Genomic DNA, 16,371 nt, shown 5'->3' with positions numbered 1-16,371 from the left:
TGTTAAATGCACATATAAACAAGAAATTATTAAAATGAGAACTTCAGTTTTTTATTTGGTTGAATTATATGAAATTGCCAATATTTGACAGTTTCTGACCTACACAGTAGCAATTGCATGTGGTTTAGCCTAACATTAGATTTATGTGTATAATAAATAGTTTTATAATAGCTATGAGCTGTCTAACAAGGTAGATAAAATTCAAGTGATAAGATGTCTAAAAATGAAGTAATCAGCATAGGTATATTAAGTCTAAATCATAAAAATAGATAAGATTTCTGAAGAATCATAGAGTCAAGAACCTACTGTGAGGGACTTCCCTGGTGGCGCAGTGGTTAAGAATCCGCCTGCCAATGCAGGGGACACAGGTTCGAGCCCTGGTCTGGGAAGATCCCATATGCCACGGAGCAGCTAGGCCTGTGCGCCACAACTACTGAGCCTGTGCTCTAGAGCCCACGAGCCACAACTACTGAAGCCCGTGCAGGTAGAGCCTGTGCTCTGCAGCAAAAGAAGCCACCGCAATGAGAAGCCCACGCACTGCAACGAAGAGTAGCCCCGGCTCATCACAACTAGAGAAAGCCCGCACACAGCAATGAAGACCCAACACAGCCAAAAATAAATAAATAAATAAATTTAAAAATAATAAAAAACCACTGATTTGTCTAGTAGGAGAAAGGTCAATGCCTTTGAAAGTAGAGGTTTAATACCAGGGAGGATGGAAGACAGTACAGAGAATTATGGTGTGACTAAATGGCTTTAAAAAAATGCAGTGAGAACGGTAACTTGTATTAGAAATTTGGCAGTGAAAGACAGAAAAACAGGATAGAGAAAAAAGTGGACGAGACAGGAAGAGAACAAAAGAAGAGATTTTATGTGTGTGTCTCCAATATCACTTTCCATGTCTTTACCCTCACCCCACTCACCCTTCACCCACAAAATAAGAGAGAAGAGTTCATATATAGAGACAAAGAAACTGATTCTATATAAGAGAACGAGGAAACTGAAGATAATAGTGAGAAAAGAAAGATAACTAAAGGCATTAGGAGTGAGATGGAAGCTGAAATAATGCCAGCAGTAGGTTAAAATTACTAGAGTTGAAGAATTTTGGTGTAAAAAAGAGAAAAAAAACTACTCAGAAAAGCCAGTAGGATCAAGTCAAGAGTATTTTTCAAGGATGAGAAGACCTATGTATGCTGTAAAGCTGAAAGAGAGAGACTAGAGAGAAAGAGAATGAAGTTGCTAGAATGAGGGGAAAGACCTCAAAAAAGGTGTGAAAGAATAGGAAATTTGATGGAGATGTTAACTTTAGATTTGTCATATAATCTAATCAGGCCCGTAATTTTAAAAACTCCTTCTGTTTATTTTTTTATTGCTCAGAAAGGCTATTTCAAAAAAGTTTATTGTCACAGTACTTTTCAAAATAAAATAACGCCATATGCCAAACTATCAGATCACACAGTGCGTAGCACTTTACAACTGTATTTAATATTCAAAAGAACCAAGTAACTAAAATAACGAACACACAGTGTGCAATTTAGCAAACCAAACACCAAAGCAGGAGATTCAATTTCACATTTATAAACTCTTAAGATGTTGCATTATAATTCAAGATTAAAATACTCTAAATTTGATGTTTTCCTGCAAATGCCAAATCTCAACCCTTTATGTTACCTCAAGATTTACAAAAGTCATCAACTTGGCATCTGTGAGAACAATATTGCCTCTTGAAGTCAGTTTCAACTGACTTAAAGAAATATTCAACTACCTGTAAATTAATTTTAGAGAACAGACTATCTGCAGACCATTTAATTTTTAAAGGAAAATCAATTTTATATTCATAAAAATCTAGCTTGTATTAATTATCAATATTTAAGTATAAAAGAACTAATTTTATTTCAAAGAATCATTTTCTTCTACCTGTAAGTCATGAAACTAAATTTCAACCAACTACAAGCATGAGAGGTGCGTGAAGACTGCTCAAATCTTACTGACTGGAAAGATTCGACACCTAAATTCGTGTTTATTATTTCTTACAACTAAAGAATTTTAAATTATTTTTTTTAATTAAAATCTTACGATTAAAAGACTTACAAACCACTTCACAACATAAATGTATTACTTTTAGATGAAATATAAGCTGAAAGTATTCAAGTAATTCTCTCAGTACCATGATGATAGTTGGATAGGAAATAGAGAGTAGTTGTGGGAAAGCTACCTTCTACACAGATGTATTTATTTCTCCACTCAATACCATCAGGCCTGGGAATGGCTTTGGCTTCACGAACTGAAATCATTTGACTGTTCCAGCTATCAAAAGAAAAACATTAATCATGTTAACTATTTTAACTTCCCTTTTATTATTTTTATTGTATCAGTAGTTAAGCCTACTCTGATCTTCTCATAGAACTGGAATTTGCTTCAACCCTCTGCACCTCGATCCCCATTTCCCCTTCTCTACTTCGTTTGTCTCCACAGCACTTACATTCTAACAATTTGCTTATTTATTACGTTATTGTGTGTCTCCCCTAAATAGAATGAACACTCCAAGACGCTGAGCTATTTGTGTATTTTTTTTTTTACTCTTCACCTAGTTGCTTAGTATAAACTAGGTATTCAATACATATTTTTTGAATAAATAAAGTAATACGAAAAATAAAGTGTAAGTAAGCAAAAAAACTATGTTCCTTGTTAACACCCCAGTAAGAATTTTTTATTTGCTAAGAGAGAGGTAATCTTCTTGTGTTGTTTTCTGGCATCATTAAATAATTTCTGTTCAGGTGCACCTCTACTAATATGATTTACGGTAGAAAATTTTTAAATTTTCCAGTAGAAGCAAGAAGATGTTGTTTTAAGAAAAAAAAAAATAATACTCTATGAAAACATACCGTTATTGCTGTATATCAGATGTAGATGTTAACAGTGAAGTTTTATTCAAGTAAAACAATTTTATCAGCATGCTTGAAGGTAAACTGTCCAGTCTCTAGTATATCCTAACCTTACACTGTTCTTTTAAATTTATAATAATTTTGTGCAAGTTCAAATTATAATAATTTTATACAAGTACAACTTTCCTTTTTTCAAAAACATTTTAAAAACACATGACCACTCAGCTTGTATTCAACAGAAAAATGAGTTTGGGGTATAGCTGATATCTTTTTTTTCAGCTATATTTAGCTTTCTCCATAATTTCAGTAGGAGAAAGACCATGGTTTGGGACATTCCAAATGCAACACTCGTCCTACTCTGCCTCTATTTATTAGAGAATCCATAAGGATATAATCGTGGGTCCAGTATGGCATTTGTTTCTGGAAAACTGACTAATTTCTATGTTAAACATGCAAGAAAATACTGCATCTTGTGAAGTTTGATAACTGAAAAGAATCCTCAAAGTATGATTTTCTATTTTTTCTTACCAAGAATACAGTTTAGAAATAGTTTGCAAACACAGCTTTAAGTTCTTTAAAAATATATATCAGAATTTATGTTTTTTAAAAATAAGTGGGTTGTCAAAAAGAAATACTTAGGATTGGTTACAGTAAGATGTTTTAGATCCTTCATGTACAGCAGTTCCGTTAGTTTGGACTCCAAACAGAAAAGAAGTACACTGCTCTACTGGTCCAAGTGTGTTACCAAAATTTTCTTAAAAATAACAATGTAAAGGGGAGAGTTATATAACCACATTGCTGACCCACACAAAATTACAGTAGAATTACACTTTGTGCTACTTCACTTTATACGGCATAAGACAAATTTCACTAATAAAATGAACTTTTTCCTGAGACTACTTGTTTCTAATTTCAACTTATAGGACAGTGGAATCTGCAGTAGAATTAAAATAGGAAATATTATGTTAAAAGGGGGTGGACTGATTTTTTTCTCTCAGACAAGTTTAAAATATTGAAATACTGTATCCTGCTGTTAAACTAAAACTTTTACTTTCTTAAATCAAAGGAACTCTCCTCACCACTATATTTCTATTAAATCCAATCCTGAATTTATATTACATGCCAGTATTTGATTCTAAACTGGATCACAGAAACATATGTGACACATCCATATTCACTTTTTCATCCCTAACCAGATAGTGTTTAATCTTCAACCTATAATCAACCCAAACAATTCAGTTATTTAAATGACTGTATCATTTGAAGTACTTCATAGAGGAATAAAAAAGAATATTTGAACCACTACTATTTGGACTGATTCAATCTACTGCATTTTTGAAGAACTTTTAAATATATGAAATTATTAAATATTTCAAATCATAAACATGATACATAACTTATATACTACTTTTAATCTTAGAGGTGAATTTAAATGTAGAATTCAAATGGTAATTTAGAAATATTTTCCCTACACATTTCCTTCTTTAAAACAGGCTCTAAACTAAGCCTTTTATCATACCATATTTCTCTACCATAATTTGCTTTCCATGTGAAAATCTGTCATTGTCACTCAATAATTAAAGTATAAAATAAGATACAATCTATAAAAGAGGGATGTTTCAGAAAAGACTAGAACAACAGATATGGGACTTAATCTAAAACAGATCTGATAATGTATGATAATCTTTTGAATATAAAACAGATTACTGACTATATTGGTAAGATGCTCGCTTTTTTTCTTCAGTAATGATAATGAGCTGGTACTCATTCATTCTCTTCTAGCCATTCTTTTTGTGACAAAGTATTTTGAGACAATTGATTAAACTGGAAATGCAGACTTCAGCAACATTACAAAGAAAAATTTAAGTCTAATAAAGACAAAATTATGCATCTGATACCACATGCCTGCATATACGCTAAGACTAGTCAAAGTAAGTGAAAAAATTGTGTATTTTTGTTCTATTACTAAGGGCTGGGAAGCAAACAATCAAACAAACAAACACTTTGTTAGGGATTTCAAATCTTGTAAACAGAGAAAAAGCTTGACTCTAATCCTAGAGTTTTGTTTTGTTTTGACTGGCTCCTCTTCTGCCTGACCCTTTAAATGCTGGTGTCTATCAGGACTTTGTCTTTTTCGATCTTTTTCAAATGCTAGAGCACCCATCCGGGCTTCAGTACCCTGATGTTTCTTTCCCAAATCTTCTTCTCCAGCTACTAAGCCCCACGCCAAAATTTACAAGTAACTATTGGAAACTGCCACCTAGATGTCCTGTAGGCAACACTGTGCCCATTTTCACGGCTGAATTTAATATGTCCTGTCCATTGTCAATTATTAAAATCATTCCCTTGCATATCCCTCAACTCTCTTACCTGCTCTTGCTGCACTGAACTTACCTGGCTGATAAAACTATAATTAAATCTTTGTTTACTCCAATCCTTTCCCAAGCAGCTAAACAGCGCTGGAGAAAAAAATGCAACCATATTGACCTTTCAATTTATGATCACTTTAAATTCATGATGACTTAGCTCAAAAGGATCCTAAATGCCACTACCCACCAATCATACTATATTTCCATAGTTAATTCACTCCTTTACTCTTCTACGTGACAATTCATACCTTCTCCTCACTTCTCAAATCTACTCCCTCACAATCCTTCCCAGCTGATGTCCATGCTTCATTTCACTAAAAAAACTAAAACAATCAAAAGATAGTTTCCTCTAGTTCCCACCACATCAACCTGCATTTGTCTGTATCTATATATTCTTTTTTTTCCCTCATTATTATTAATGAATTGTCAGCGCTTCTATTCCACTTGTGCTCTAGATTCCAATCCTTCTCTACTCAAACAAGTAGACTGTTCAACAATTTACTACAATTTTTCTGGTATCACCAATTTTGCCATAAAGATGGCAAAATTTCTCCTTTCTAAAAACAAAATCTCAACCCTGCTTAATCCTCCAATTTCTACCCCACTTTTTCTGCTCCCTTTACAAGTACATAAGTTCCCCTAGAGAGTTAGCTACACTACCTAAATCCTCCCCTCCTTTTCTCTCTTTAGCTCACACCAATGACACTTTTTTTTTTTTTGATAGGTAAGAAGTGGATTTATTTAGAGAGAAACACACTGCACAGACAGAGTGGGGGCCATCTCAGAAGGTGAGAAAGGCCCCAATGACACTTTTTATCCACATTATTCCACAGAAACTGCTCCTGTCAAGGGTCCAGTAGCCTCCACATGGACAGATGCTTCAATGGTCAGCTTTTAGTTCTCATCTTGTACTTGATCTATCAGAACATGTGACGCACGTAATCACTCCCTCCTCCTCAAAACGTTTTTCCCCCTTGGATTCCAAGACACCACATTCTATTGCCTTTCCTCCTTTCTCAATGATTCTTCCTTTTTTTGATTACTATATATTAGTTCCTTCTCATACCTAATCTATTTTTACTTCATCTCTGTATTATGACATTTTTCAAAGGGAAAAATGAAAGGCATAAAACTTAAAAGCAGTGCAACAGTGGTTAATATTTTGCCACATTTGCTTGTGTGTGTGCGTATATGTGTATGTTTTGAACTGACCCTTTTGTTAAGCTGTAGACAGAGTGAAACTTCATTTCTTTATCCTTTGGCATATATCTAAGAATAAGGCTATTTGTAACACCAACAGCATCAAGAAATTAATGTAACTCAAATGCCTTTTATAATTTTTCCACCCTCTCTACAATCCGATTGTAATCAAGGTTCATCCATTGTATTTGATTGTTCCATCTCTTTAATCTGGAAATGTTCCCTCCACTTTTTTTTTTTTAAGATATTGACTTTTTGAGAGACTAGGCCAGTTGTTTCACAGAATATCTACATTCTGAATTTGTCTTTCTCTCTTCATTGTCATTTAAAACACTCTTGTATCTTCTGTATTTCCTGTACCCCTCTTAACCCTGGAGTATCTAAGGGTTTAGTCTTTGGACCGTTTCTCTTTTCTATCTATATTCCCTTGGTTTTCTCAAAAAGTTTCCTAGCATTAAATACCATCTACCTGCTGACAACTTCCAAATATAAAGCTCTAACTGTGACCTCGCTCCTGAACTCTAGAGTTGTATATCCAACTCTCTACTCAGTATCTCTACTTGAATATTTTGTGGGTATCTCAATCTTAAAATATTCAAAATCAGTAATGTTCCTCCCTTGTCTTCCGCATCACACCTAATGGCAACTCCATCCTTTCAGTTGCTCAGGCCAAAATCTTAGAAGTCATTCTTGGCTCCTCGCTTTCTCTTATGTCACATCTAATCTGTGGCAAATCAAAATGTAAGTGGAATCTGACCACTTCTCATCCACTTCCACTGCAACCACCTTTACCCAAGCTACATGACTTCTCTTAGATTACTACAATACCTTTCTAAACAGTCTCCTTGCTTCTGCCTTTGGCTCCCCCTTCACTCTATTCTTATCCACCAACCAGGATGCGCATGTTATAAACTAAATCAGATCACGCAATTTCTCTACTGAAACCCCTCCAGTGGTTTCCCGTTTTACCCAGAGGAAAAGCCAAAGTCATCAAAATTAACCACAAGACCCTACATGACATGAACTTCCTTAACTCTCAGACATCATTGACTTCTACACTCTCTTCCAGTCACACTGGCCTCTTTGCTGTTCCTTGAATATGTCAGGCAAACCTCCACCTCAGGGTCTTTGCAGTTGTTTTTCCTTCTGTTTGGAAAGCTCTTCTCCCATATAGACACATAACTCACATCTTCCTCTCCGTTGGGTCTTTATTTCAAAGGTCACCTTTTCGGTGAGACTGTCTTACCATGCTAGGTATTAAACGGCAATACAGGTATTAAAATTGCAACAACTACATACACCAGAATATCCTTTCTTGCTTTTGCTTTATTTTTCTCTACTTACCACCATCTAACATACTGTACATTTTATTTGTTTACTGTCTATCTCTCCATACTACAAGATAAGCTCCATAAAGACAGTTTTGTTAACTGCTATATCCCCAGTGCATAGAAAATAGCTTGGTATAGAGTAGGCACTCAATGATTTATTGATGAAATAAAATGAGGAAAAAATAGTAAGAAAGGAGATAGAAAAATTGTCCTTTGTATTTCCTTTTTCAAAAAATGTATGTATTTAAGTATATAGGTATGTATTTTTAATTCAACAGATAAACTAGCAGTAATGACATGTGATTGGGCATCCAGAAAATAAAGAGAATTATAAAACAGATACCTTTTAAGGTTCTTAGAATCTCCAGTGTCTATGAGTCTGTAAGATATTTAGAATTTAAAATTTTCCTCTCTTTTTTGTTTTTTTGCTAAATTACAAAGTGATTAAATTCTGACTGTATGTTTTTCTAGACTCCCGGAACCACCTGATCCTTTTTTTTCCTATTTTGTCAGTTCCTCGTTCCTAGGTACATTTCTAGAAACCTGGCTTCATTTTAAGAATTTTCAGCAGCAAGGTTTAAGGAGAAAGCTGTGAGTGAAGTAGGTAAGAAAATCTTTTTAATGGTAATTTTTAAATGGCCATATAAAATTTCTGCACCATTCATACCATGTACACAAGCATCCTTTCACAGGCACTTAATTCTCTGTTTTCAAGTAAAGGGAATTTTTTAATAGTATCTCAAAGTTCAGAAAAAATCCTTACAAACACTTCTAATGGCTGCCAGAATTCTTCTGCACAGCACCTAGTTCATTACCATGACTACACTCTTGGCTATGCTCCCTACAGTCAAATTTCTGAAAATATGTGGTATGAAACAACAATGCACTATATGATGAAACAGTAGGTGAAGATGTCACCTAAATCATGTATCATCATAACAAGTGCGTCCAGAAGTTCAAAACCTCTTAGGCAGATTCATTTGGCACAGCAAGCTAGTTTCTGTTAATACTAAACTAACATACAAACCTGCACATCTACCATTTTGTTTCAGTCCAACAAAGCAGATGATTTTCAAAGTATTTCTCTAGATGCTCTAATCCTAAACTCTACATGGCAGAAAAATATCTTTCTTCTATGAACTTCCCCCAATGTCTAATTTACATGACACAACAGACGATGCCAATACAGTCTAACAACTAAGAATGTGGTTTTAGAGTCACCTGAATTTGAATCCCAGTTCTCTGGCTATCTAACTGTACGTTATGGGCAAGTTTCAAGTTCACAAATTCCCGAAGTTTGAAAGGGGGTTACTGTGAGGATTAAATGAGATAATACATGGGATTCACTCAGTATACTGCAGGACACTAGGTAAACATTCATGAAACATTAGCTATTATCATTGCAACATCTTAAAAAATCTTAACTCTAGAATAACCTTTATATTCTCTTATGTCCCTTGTCTCATACAGTCTTAAATCTTTCCTCATCTTTATATAAATGAAAGCTCTTTCCTTTTTATCTTTGTTGCCTAGACTTCCATTCAGATCCTGGTCATTTTTAACCTGGATTATTATAACTTCATTCTTATTGAACTGCTTTTCTTCAGCACTTTTCTTACTCCTTTTGTTAACCTAATTCAGTAATTTGTAAGTCACCTTAAGGATCTCTGACTCATATCCATAATCTTACTTTCTGCTTCAAAATTATTTATCTATATAGCAAGTATCTTTCAAGTACCACTACCTGGCATTGGGCTAGGTAATGGAGACACAACCATAAACAAAACAGGCAGTCTGATAGAAACTTTACTTGGAGGAATGTAAAGGACACTTCTTCCTTCAGGTCCTATGTTTCAAATCATCTTATATGAGTCAAGTTTCTTTAGAACTCCTGTATGATAGCAGATAATATCAACATTTCAGTAAAGTATCATAGTTAAGAGAGTGAATTTTGCAGTCAAAACTATCTGAAGTATTCCCCTTACTACCTGTGTGATCTTCGGGCCAGTTTCCTCACCTCTCTATATGCCTCACTGGTAAAATGGGCATAAAATAATACCAACTCATTTGGCTATTATGTAAACTAATGAGATAATACATATAATCTGCTTAGAACAGTTTTTCCCACTAAGTAATAGCAATTTATTAGGCTTACTATTATTGTTCCCCTCTCCAAACCTCTTCAAACTGGTACCCTATGGTCATTGTACCCTCCTCCTCTAACTGTACAACTCCTAAGTTCTCTCATTCTCTCCTTCAGGCTTTTCCAAATTGATCAGAAGAGCTGCAAACAACTCCTAATCCCACTCTATCTGGACTAAGAACTCCCATAAGAACTTTCAGTTATGGCCAGCCTGACTATACACTTTACTGTTTCATGTTTATATATCACCCTCACCAAAAAAAAAAAAAAAAAAAAAAAAAAGGAAAAGGAGTATTCCTTGATTTGTATATCATACAAACAACTATTTATTCAGATATCAAGTATTAAGTAGAACTTTTTCCAAGTTTGTTTTAGCTGTGTTTTTTATTACAAATTTTAAGTTCCTGGAAAATAGATGTTCCATACTATATAGCACCTACACAGGACCAACACAAACATTTATTCAGGCCCTACAGTGGAAAAGAGGTGGCTAAATATAAAATGGGATCACTACTGAAATCAACTAAAACTGGACTTATTGAACTATAATTTTTTTAATTAGCTAGAAACAGGAAAGCTATTTAGTTTCTAATAATCATTAGATATTAAATTTTATAAACTACACATTTTTGGAGTAGTTTACAACATTGAAATTGACAAATACAGTTTATGACCCAATTTGTAGCATTCACTTATTTACAAACGGATAAACACAATTTGAAATTTCACTTACTCAAATTCTGTAGCATAATATTTAAGAAAGCCCAGTAAGAGGTCCCCAAGATTTGATTCATTCTTTGAGAGGTAAGGAGGAACATTACATGGAGCTTGATGTACAAGGTGCAGCTGTATAGCAGGACTAAAAGATTCCTATCAAAAAGAAAAAGGGAAAAATGTGAGGCCATTTAAAAACACACCAAAAAACTTTATAAATCCTAACATAAGGCTGTCTGAAGAAGAGAGAATTTTCTTTATTTGGCAATTTGGAAATCTGAAGATTTTCTTCTAGTAAAGGTTTCACCAATGTTTGGAGTAGGCCAGAAAGGACCTGAAAAACTAAGATATTCTAACCCTGACTGAGGTATATCACTCAGTTAACCAAATGAATTCCTATGGTAGCAAAAGATTTTCTAATTCATAAATAAAACCTTACTGTACATACCAAGATTCCATCCAATAATATTTAGATTTCTTTATAAATGTATATCCTTCTTAATTATTTCTATAAAGAGCAGTTGTACTTTCTGAAGTGTATCAGGGACAAGATGAGAGCTTTCTCCAACTGTCACTTAAAATTTCTCTCAAAGGTCATGTAAGTAATTTTAATACATAAATAGTACTTACACTGATTTTAAGATTTTTTGAAATTTTATTTCATTTTTGTATTTTGTATCTTAGAGGGAACAGAAATAATGATGTTCAACATGAAATGAACTTGAAAAGACAAAGAAGGCAGGGAAAAGAAGAAAGATAGGAAACATACCAGCAAGCAATATTCAGCAATTTACTTTTAGCACAATATGCATAAAGGAGGATATCATCTGCTTGCAATCCAGGCCCAAACAAGATACTTATTAGAAAGAATACTAATGAGTACTTAATTCTTTTTGCCTATGTTATACCATTCATTTTCATATCTGATCTTTCCTCTATTAGTAGCAAGTTATGGCTCTAAAATAAACTAAATGAACTACAGAAATTCTCAAATAATACATATCCATTACATTAGAAAATACTTTTTCTCAGGTAATTTTCACAGTGCCCTCAAGAAAGGTTTTCTATATTCCCCTTTGCCATCAGAGTAGGAACAGATTTAAAAAACAAACAAAAAAACCCAATTGGTTAAGACAGCAGAATGACAACTACACTTAAGGTTCTCAACTACCCAACAGATCAACTTTGGGTTTATAGATATTAATTCAATTAGTAATATCTGAATAACTCCAATATTTAAAAAAATAGAGTCCCCAAATAACTAAGTGGTAATACCGAGAAATAGGGTAGTGCATCTATTTAATGACAGTCCTCAAAAAACATCAGTAAAAACAAAGAGCAAGAAAATAAAAATATATTCTCTCCCTGCCCCCTTACCTATAATTCTATCAACAATTTTTAACTACCAAGAAGTGATTACCTTTCTGTCAGAAGAAAAATTCTACTCCAACCACAACTCACAAAGTTGGCATTCCTAAATGTGGGGCTCCCCTTACACTTCTAACAGATTTAGTATTACATTATATGACTCAAGTAGAAATCTTATTTGTCTCTAAGACTAGGGGGACTAGGAGAGAAGCACTAATTTGTAATAAAGAGTAAAGGCAGAAGAAAGAGCAGGTTTCTTACTTGTCTTGCTCTTACTTGTTAAGTGTAAAATTGGACTTAGGATAACATTATTTATAACTGTAAAACTGGCTCCAGCTCTGATGTCACCTGTGCTCCTTGAGGAGTGACGATACCACGGAACCGGAGCCGTGACTGAGGCTGATGTAAATCTGAAGGCCTACCCTCTTGCAGATGCCCACCTCACCAGGAAACTACTGGACCTCGTTCAGCAGTCATGTAACTACAAGCAGCTTCACAAAGGAGCCAATGAGGCCACCAAAACCCTCAAGAGAGGCATCTCTGAGTTCATCAGACGCCGAGCCCCTGGAGATCATCCTGCACCTCCCACTGCTGTGTGAGGACAAGAATGTGCCCTATGTGTTTGTGCGCTCCAAGCAGGCCCTGGGGCGAGCCTGTGGGGTCTCCAGGCCTGTCATCGCCTGTTCTGTCACCATCAAAGAAGGCTCACAACTGAAGCAGCAGATCCAATCCATCCAGCAGTCCACTGAAAAGCTCTTAGTCTAAACAGGTGGCCTCTGCCACACTCCCTGCTGACTCCTACCCCAGGGGTTACGTATCATTTGTCTGTTAGCATATAGTATTTCGAGCTACCTTCTATTGTTATAAAATATTATAGTGCTCAAAAAAAAAAAAACTATAAAATTTAACTAATATTCTCTAGGGAATTAAACAAAAAGGTTTATGTTCAAATGACAGGGAAAAGAAAAGTGGGTCACTGTTTAATAGTTTCTGCTCTGAAAGCTTCTTATTTTGATTTCTAGCACCTAGCACAATAAGCATTCAACTTATGAAATAATGCTGAGACAGAGCAGCCATTTTCTTACCTGAAGTTTAAAACTGTTTGAACCCCCTTTAAAAATTTTACTTTGTTCAATAATTTAAAGAAACACATCAGTAATTGTGAGATTAAAACTATAGAGTTGTGAGACCTACTATATTAAAATGCTGAATGACCCTGAACCAACAGTTTGGCCAGTGTTCTCTTAGCTTCACTGTTCTTTTTCAAGGTCATATATAAAAAGGGCCATGTCATACCTATTGAGGGAGAACTGAAGGAGAAATCCAAGCAAACAAACAAACAAACAAAAAATAGGATCCAACTAAAAGAAGCTACAAGTAAATAGGAATTCTATTTAACCTTAAGTAATCCCCATTTTTGGTAATCATTCATATTACAGAAAGATTTTCTGCTTTAAGAAAAATTTCACTGAAGAATTTTTTTAAAAGGAGCTCCCCAACTGCACTTATGTATTGAAGAACAATATATGTTACTTCAGATAGGATGAGGGCACGTAAACAGCAATCCAAAAGCCAAAGAAATAAAAGCAGCCTTTAAAATTACAATCTAAATCCAGAGAAAAACAATTTAACCAATACAATATAACATCTATTTCTTAAAGCATTTTTTCCTTTGGATTATTGATATTTACTAGTCTAATTTTTTTTAACTTAGGGAAGATATCTCTATTATTTTTTAAGGTTATATCTTATTTTGGGCTTCTGATATCCAGATATGTAATGACTAAATCCTGAAAACATTTTCCAAATGATATTTAAATGCTGAAGATACATATCTTCCATTTCTCTTCACAATGCCAAGTTAAGAAAAATTTAAATAAGTAATCTCTTGAAAAACATTTGAAAAGTCTCACTGTTTTTGCCCATATAATTGCCTAGCAAAAACACCTTTTGCCAGACTCCATGATCTTTTGAGGCTGTGTCATCATATCTTACTTTACCTTCAAAGTTTGAAAATTTGGACAATTAAACACTTTCTGGACTAAATTAGACTGGCTGAACTTTACTTGGTAACTGTTCTTTAAAATGATGTATAGCTTAAATGAAAGATGACTGTTTTCCATTTCTAGGCAAAGAAATTTAAGTTGCACAATTTTCTAACAATATGAATTTTTAAAGCCTAGAAACGTTGAGGAAGATCTCAAAGAAAAGGATAACTGATATGGAGCATTTAAGTGGAGTTCTACCTATATAGAGAAAGAACTAAATGATACATTGAAGTTCTACCAAGACTTCTTAATTATATGCAGATCACCACTAATCTAGTGATGTACATTAAAGACTGATCATTAAATTACCTTTAAACTATATCTGATATGAATGAGATCTTTAAAGTTTTGAAAGGAATGTAAGTAGTTAACACAAAGTAGAAGTACTATTATGAAGTGGTTAAGAGCATGAGCTCTGGAGTCAGACCTAGGTTTGCAACTTTGTTCTTCAATAGCTACGTGAACTTAACCAAGTTATCTAGCTTTCCAAAGGTTAAGCTCCTTCATCCATAATATAAGTAACAGTATTCATAGGGTTGTTATACAAATTAAATGATACAATGTATGGAAAGCATAGTAGCACTATTATCTATTTATTAATTATTCAGTATATGCAAGGCATCATGATTATTTTAACTATACATTTACAACACAGTATGTGGTTACCTCCTGCAACTTTCAATGCATTATTGTGGAATTATCTTTGGCTTCTGAGAATAGGAAGATACCACTAGGGAAGGAAACAAATATAAGTTGTCTTGATAAATCTACCTAGCATAAATCTAGGTGAATCTCATAATACGCTTGCATTAAAATAAAGATCCCTTCATACGCCTAATCTGAGTTTATATATTTAAACCTTCTCAACTTCATTTCTTTAACTCAACAGTAAATACTCTGTCCTCTATCATTTATGTTGCTTTTTCAGTCAACAGTTAAGTAGTAATAATCGATAATGCTATATATCATGATATAGTTTTCAAAGATACAGATGTTTATAATCTTTCATCCTTTCCTTTCATAATTTAATAACTGAATTGAAACACCATACTAATTTTTTAATTGAAAGTTTTTTGTTACTGTAAAGTTTTAAATCATTCTCAAACTTATTTATCAAGCTGAAATTCTGTCATATCAGCTTTTCTTAAAGGTATATAAATATATCTGTATAGGAACAATCAGATATACACAAATAAAATGTAGTAAGCAATGCAAATTAGATGAAATGGTATCTTAGTGACTACTACTATCATTTTGCCTTCCATAAGCAGCATAGTCTAATGGAAAAAATACCAGTTGCTGCATCCATAAGTTGTGACTAAACAGCCTGGATCAATCATGTAATCTTTCTAACATTCAACTGTGAAACAAGGGGAGTACTTTAGAAGTTTATTTGCTTAGGATTGAAGATACTGTATATAAAATTTATATGTGCTGATATAAAATAGATACTAAATAAATGATAGTTACTGCTAGTAATAAGAAACAACCTAATTTGCTTGTTCCATCAGATGGACCACTGAAAAAAGCACTCCACTGATCAGTTTACAGGTTTCATACAAAACAAAAAAACCTGCTAAGAGGAGGTATTAAGTCCTTATCCATGTAAGTATCAATCTTATAGTAAAGATAATGTGGTTTAAATATTTATGACAATGTAAGCACACATGAAAGCAAATTAACACATTCTTAAGTCTAGTAGGGCTTGCTATTAGTACTTTTTAAAGCCTTGGGGCTGGGCAGGTATTAAATCTATTTCCCGGTTACAGGTGTAGAAATAAGATTATTAGCAAAACAGGGTGGAGAATATAGGCTTAGAGGTAGTACATGTGAACAGAAATCAGAACCCTGTCATGGGAGAAATCTAGGTGATTAGAAAAATGAAACACAGAAGTAAAAATGAGGTTCTTCAAACTAGAATATACTAGTAAGAATCTGAGTATCTTATAAAAGTAATACCTCTGTCTCCCAGCATAGTGCTATTAAACTGAAATTTCATCAGTATTTTATACTAGTAAAAAGAGTTCCAAGTAGTACATGGTTTTAAGTGAGATTTCTGTAGAAGCATCTTTTCAATACACAATAATAATAGATTCTTTAAAGGGTAAGTTTAACTATTAGATCCTTTGTATGTTGAAAAATATATGCAGCTCTTTCTACACTGAAACCTAGGTCTTAAAGAATAAAGTTGAGACAATGCAATGAAATAGTAAACACCCAGTCATTATCTTTGACCATTCAGTATGAGCTAAAGAATAAAAACTATAGAGGGAGGAAAACATTCAAGAATAGGCCCAAAAGTTCATGTTATTT

General features: G+C 33.9%; 1 protein-coding gene and 1 pseudogene across 6 annotated transcripts in view; one reads left to right on the top strand and one right to left on the bottom strand.

The window, feature by feature from the left end:
- The window catches only part of TENT2 (terminal nucleotidyltransferase 2), a 57,866-nt gene that overhangs the window by 2,574 nt on the left and 38,921 nt on the right, over positions 1-16,371 (bottom strand). For all 6 annotated transcript variants that reach the window (XM_061187942.1, XM_061187945.1, XM_061187943.1 and 3 more), the window contains 2 exons: positions 10,662-10,798; positions 2,216-2,307 (listed from right to left, as the gene is read on the bottom strand). In XM_061187942.1, coding sequence (XP_061043925.1) covers positions 2,216-2,307; positions 10,662-10,798 — 229 coding nt within the window. The remainder of the gene's footprint in view (positions 1-2,215; positions 2,308-10,661; positions 10,799-16,371) is intronic.
- Positions 12,379-12,798, top strand: LOC133089513 (NHP2-like protein 1; annotated as a pseudogene).

Source organism: Eubalaena glacialis, chromosome 4 (genome assembly GCF_028564815.1).
Source record: "Eubalaena glacialis isolate mEubGla1 chromosome 4, mEubGla1.1.hap2.+ XY, whole genome shotgun sequence".
NCBI classification, from domain to species: Eukaryota; Metazoa; Chordata; class Mammalia; order Artiodactyla; family Balaenidae; genus Eubalaena; species Eubalaena glacialis.
Note: the sequence above shows the minus strand (reverse complement) of the source record. Positions and strands in the feature narration are given on the sequence as shown.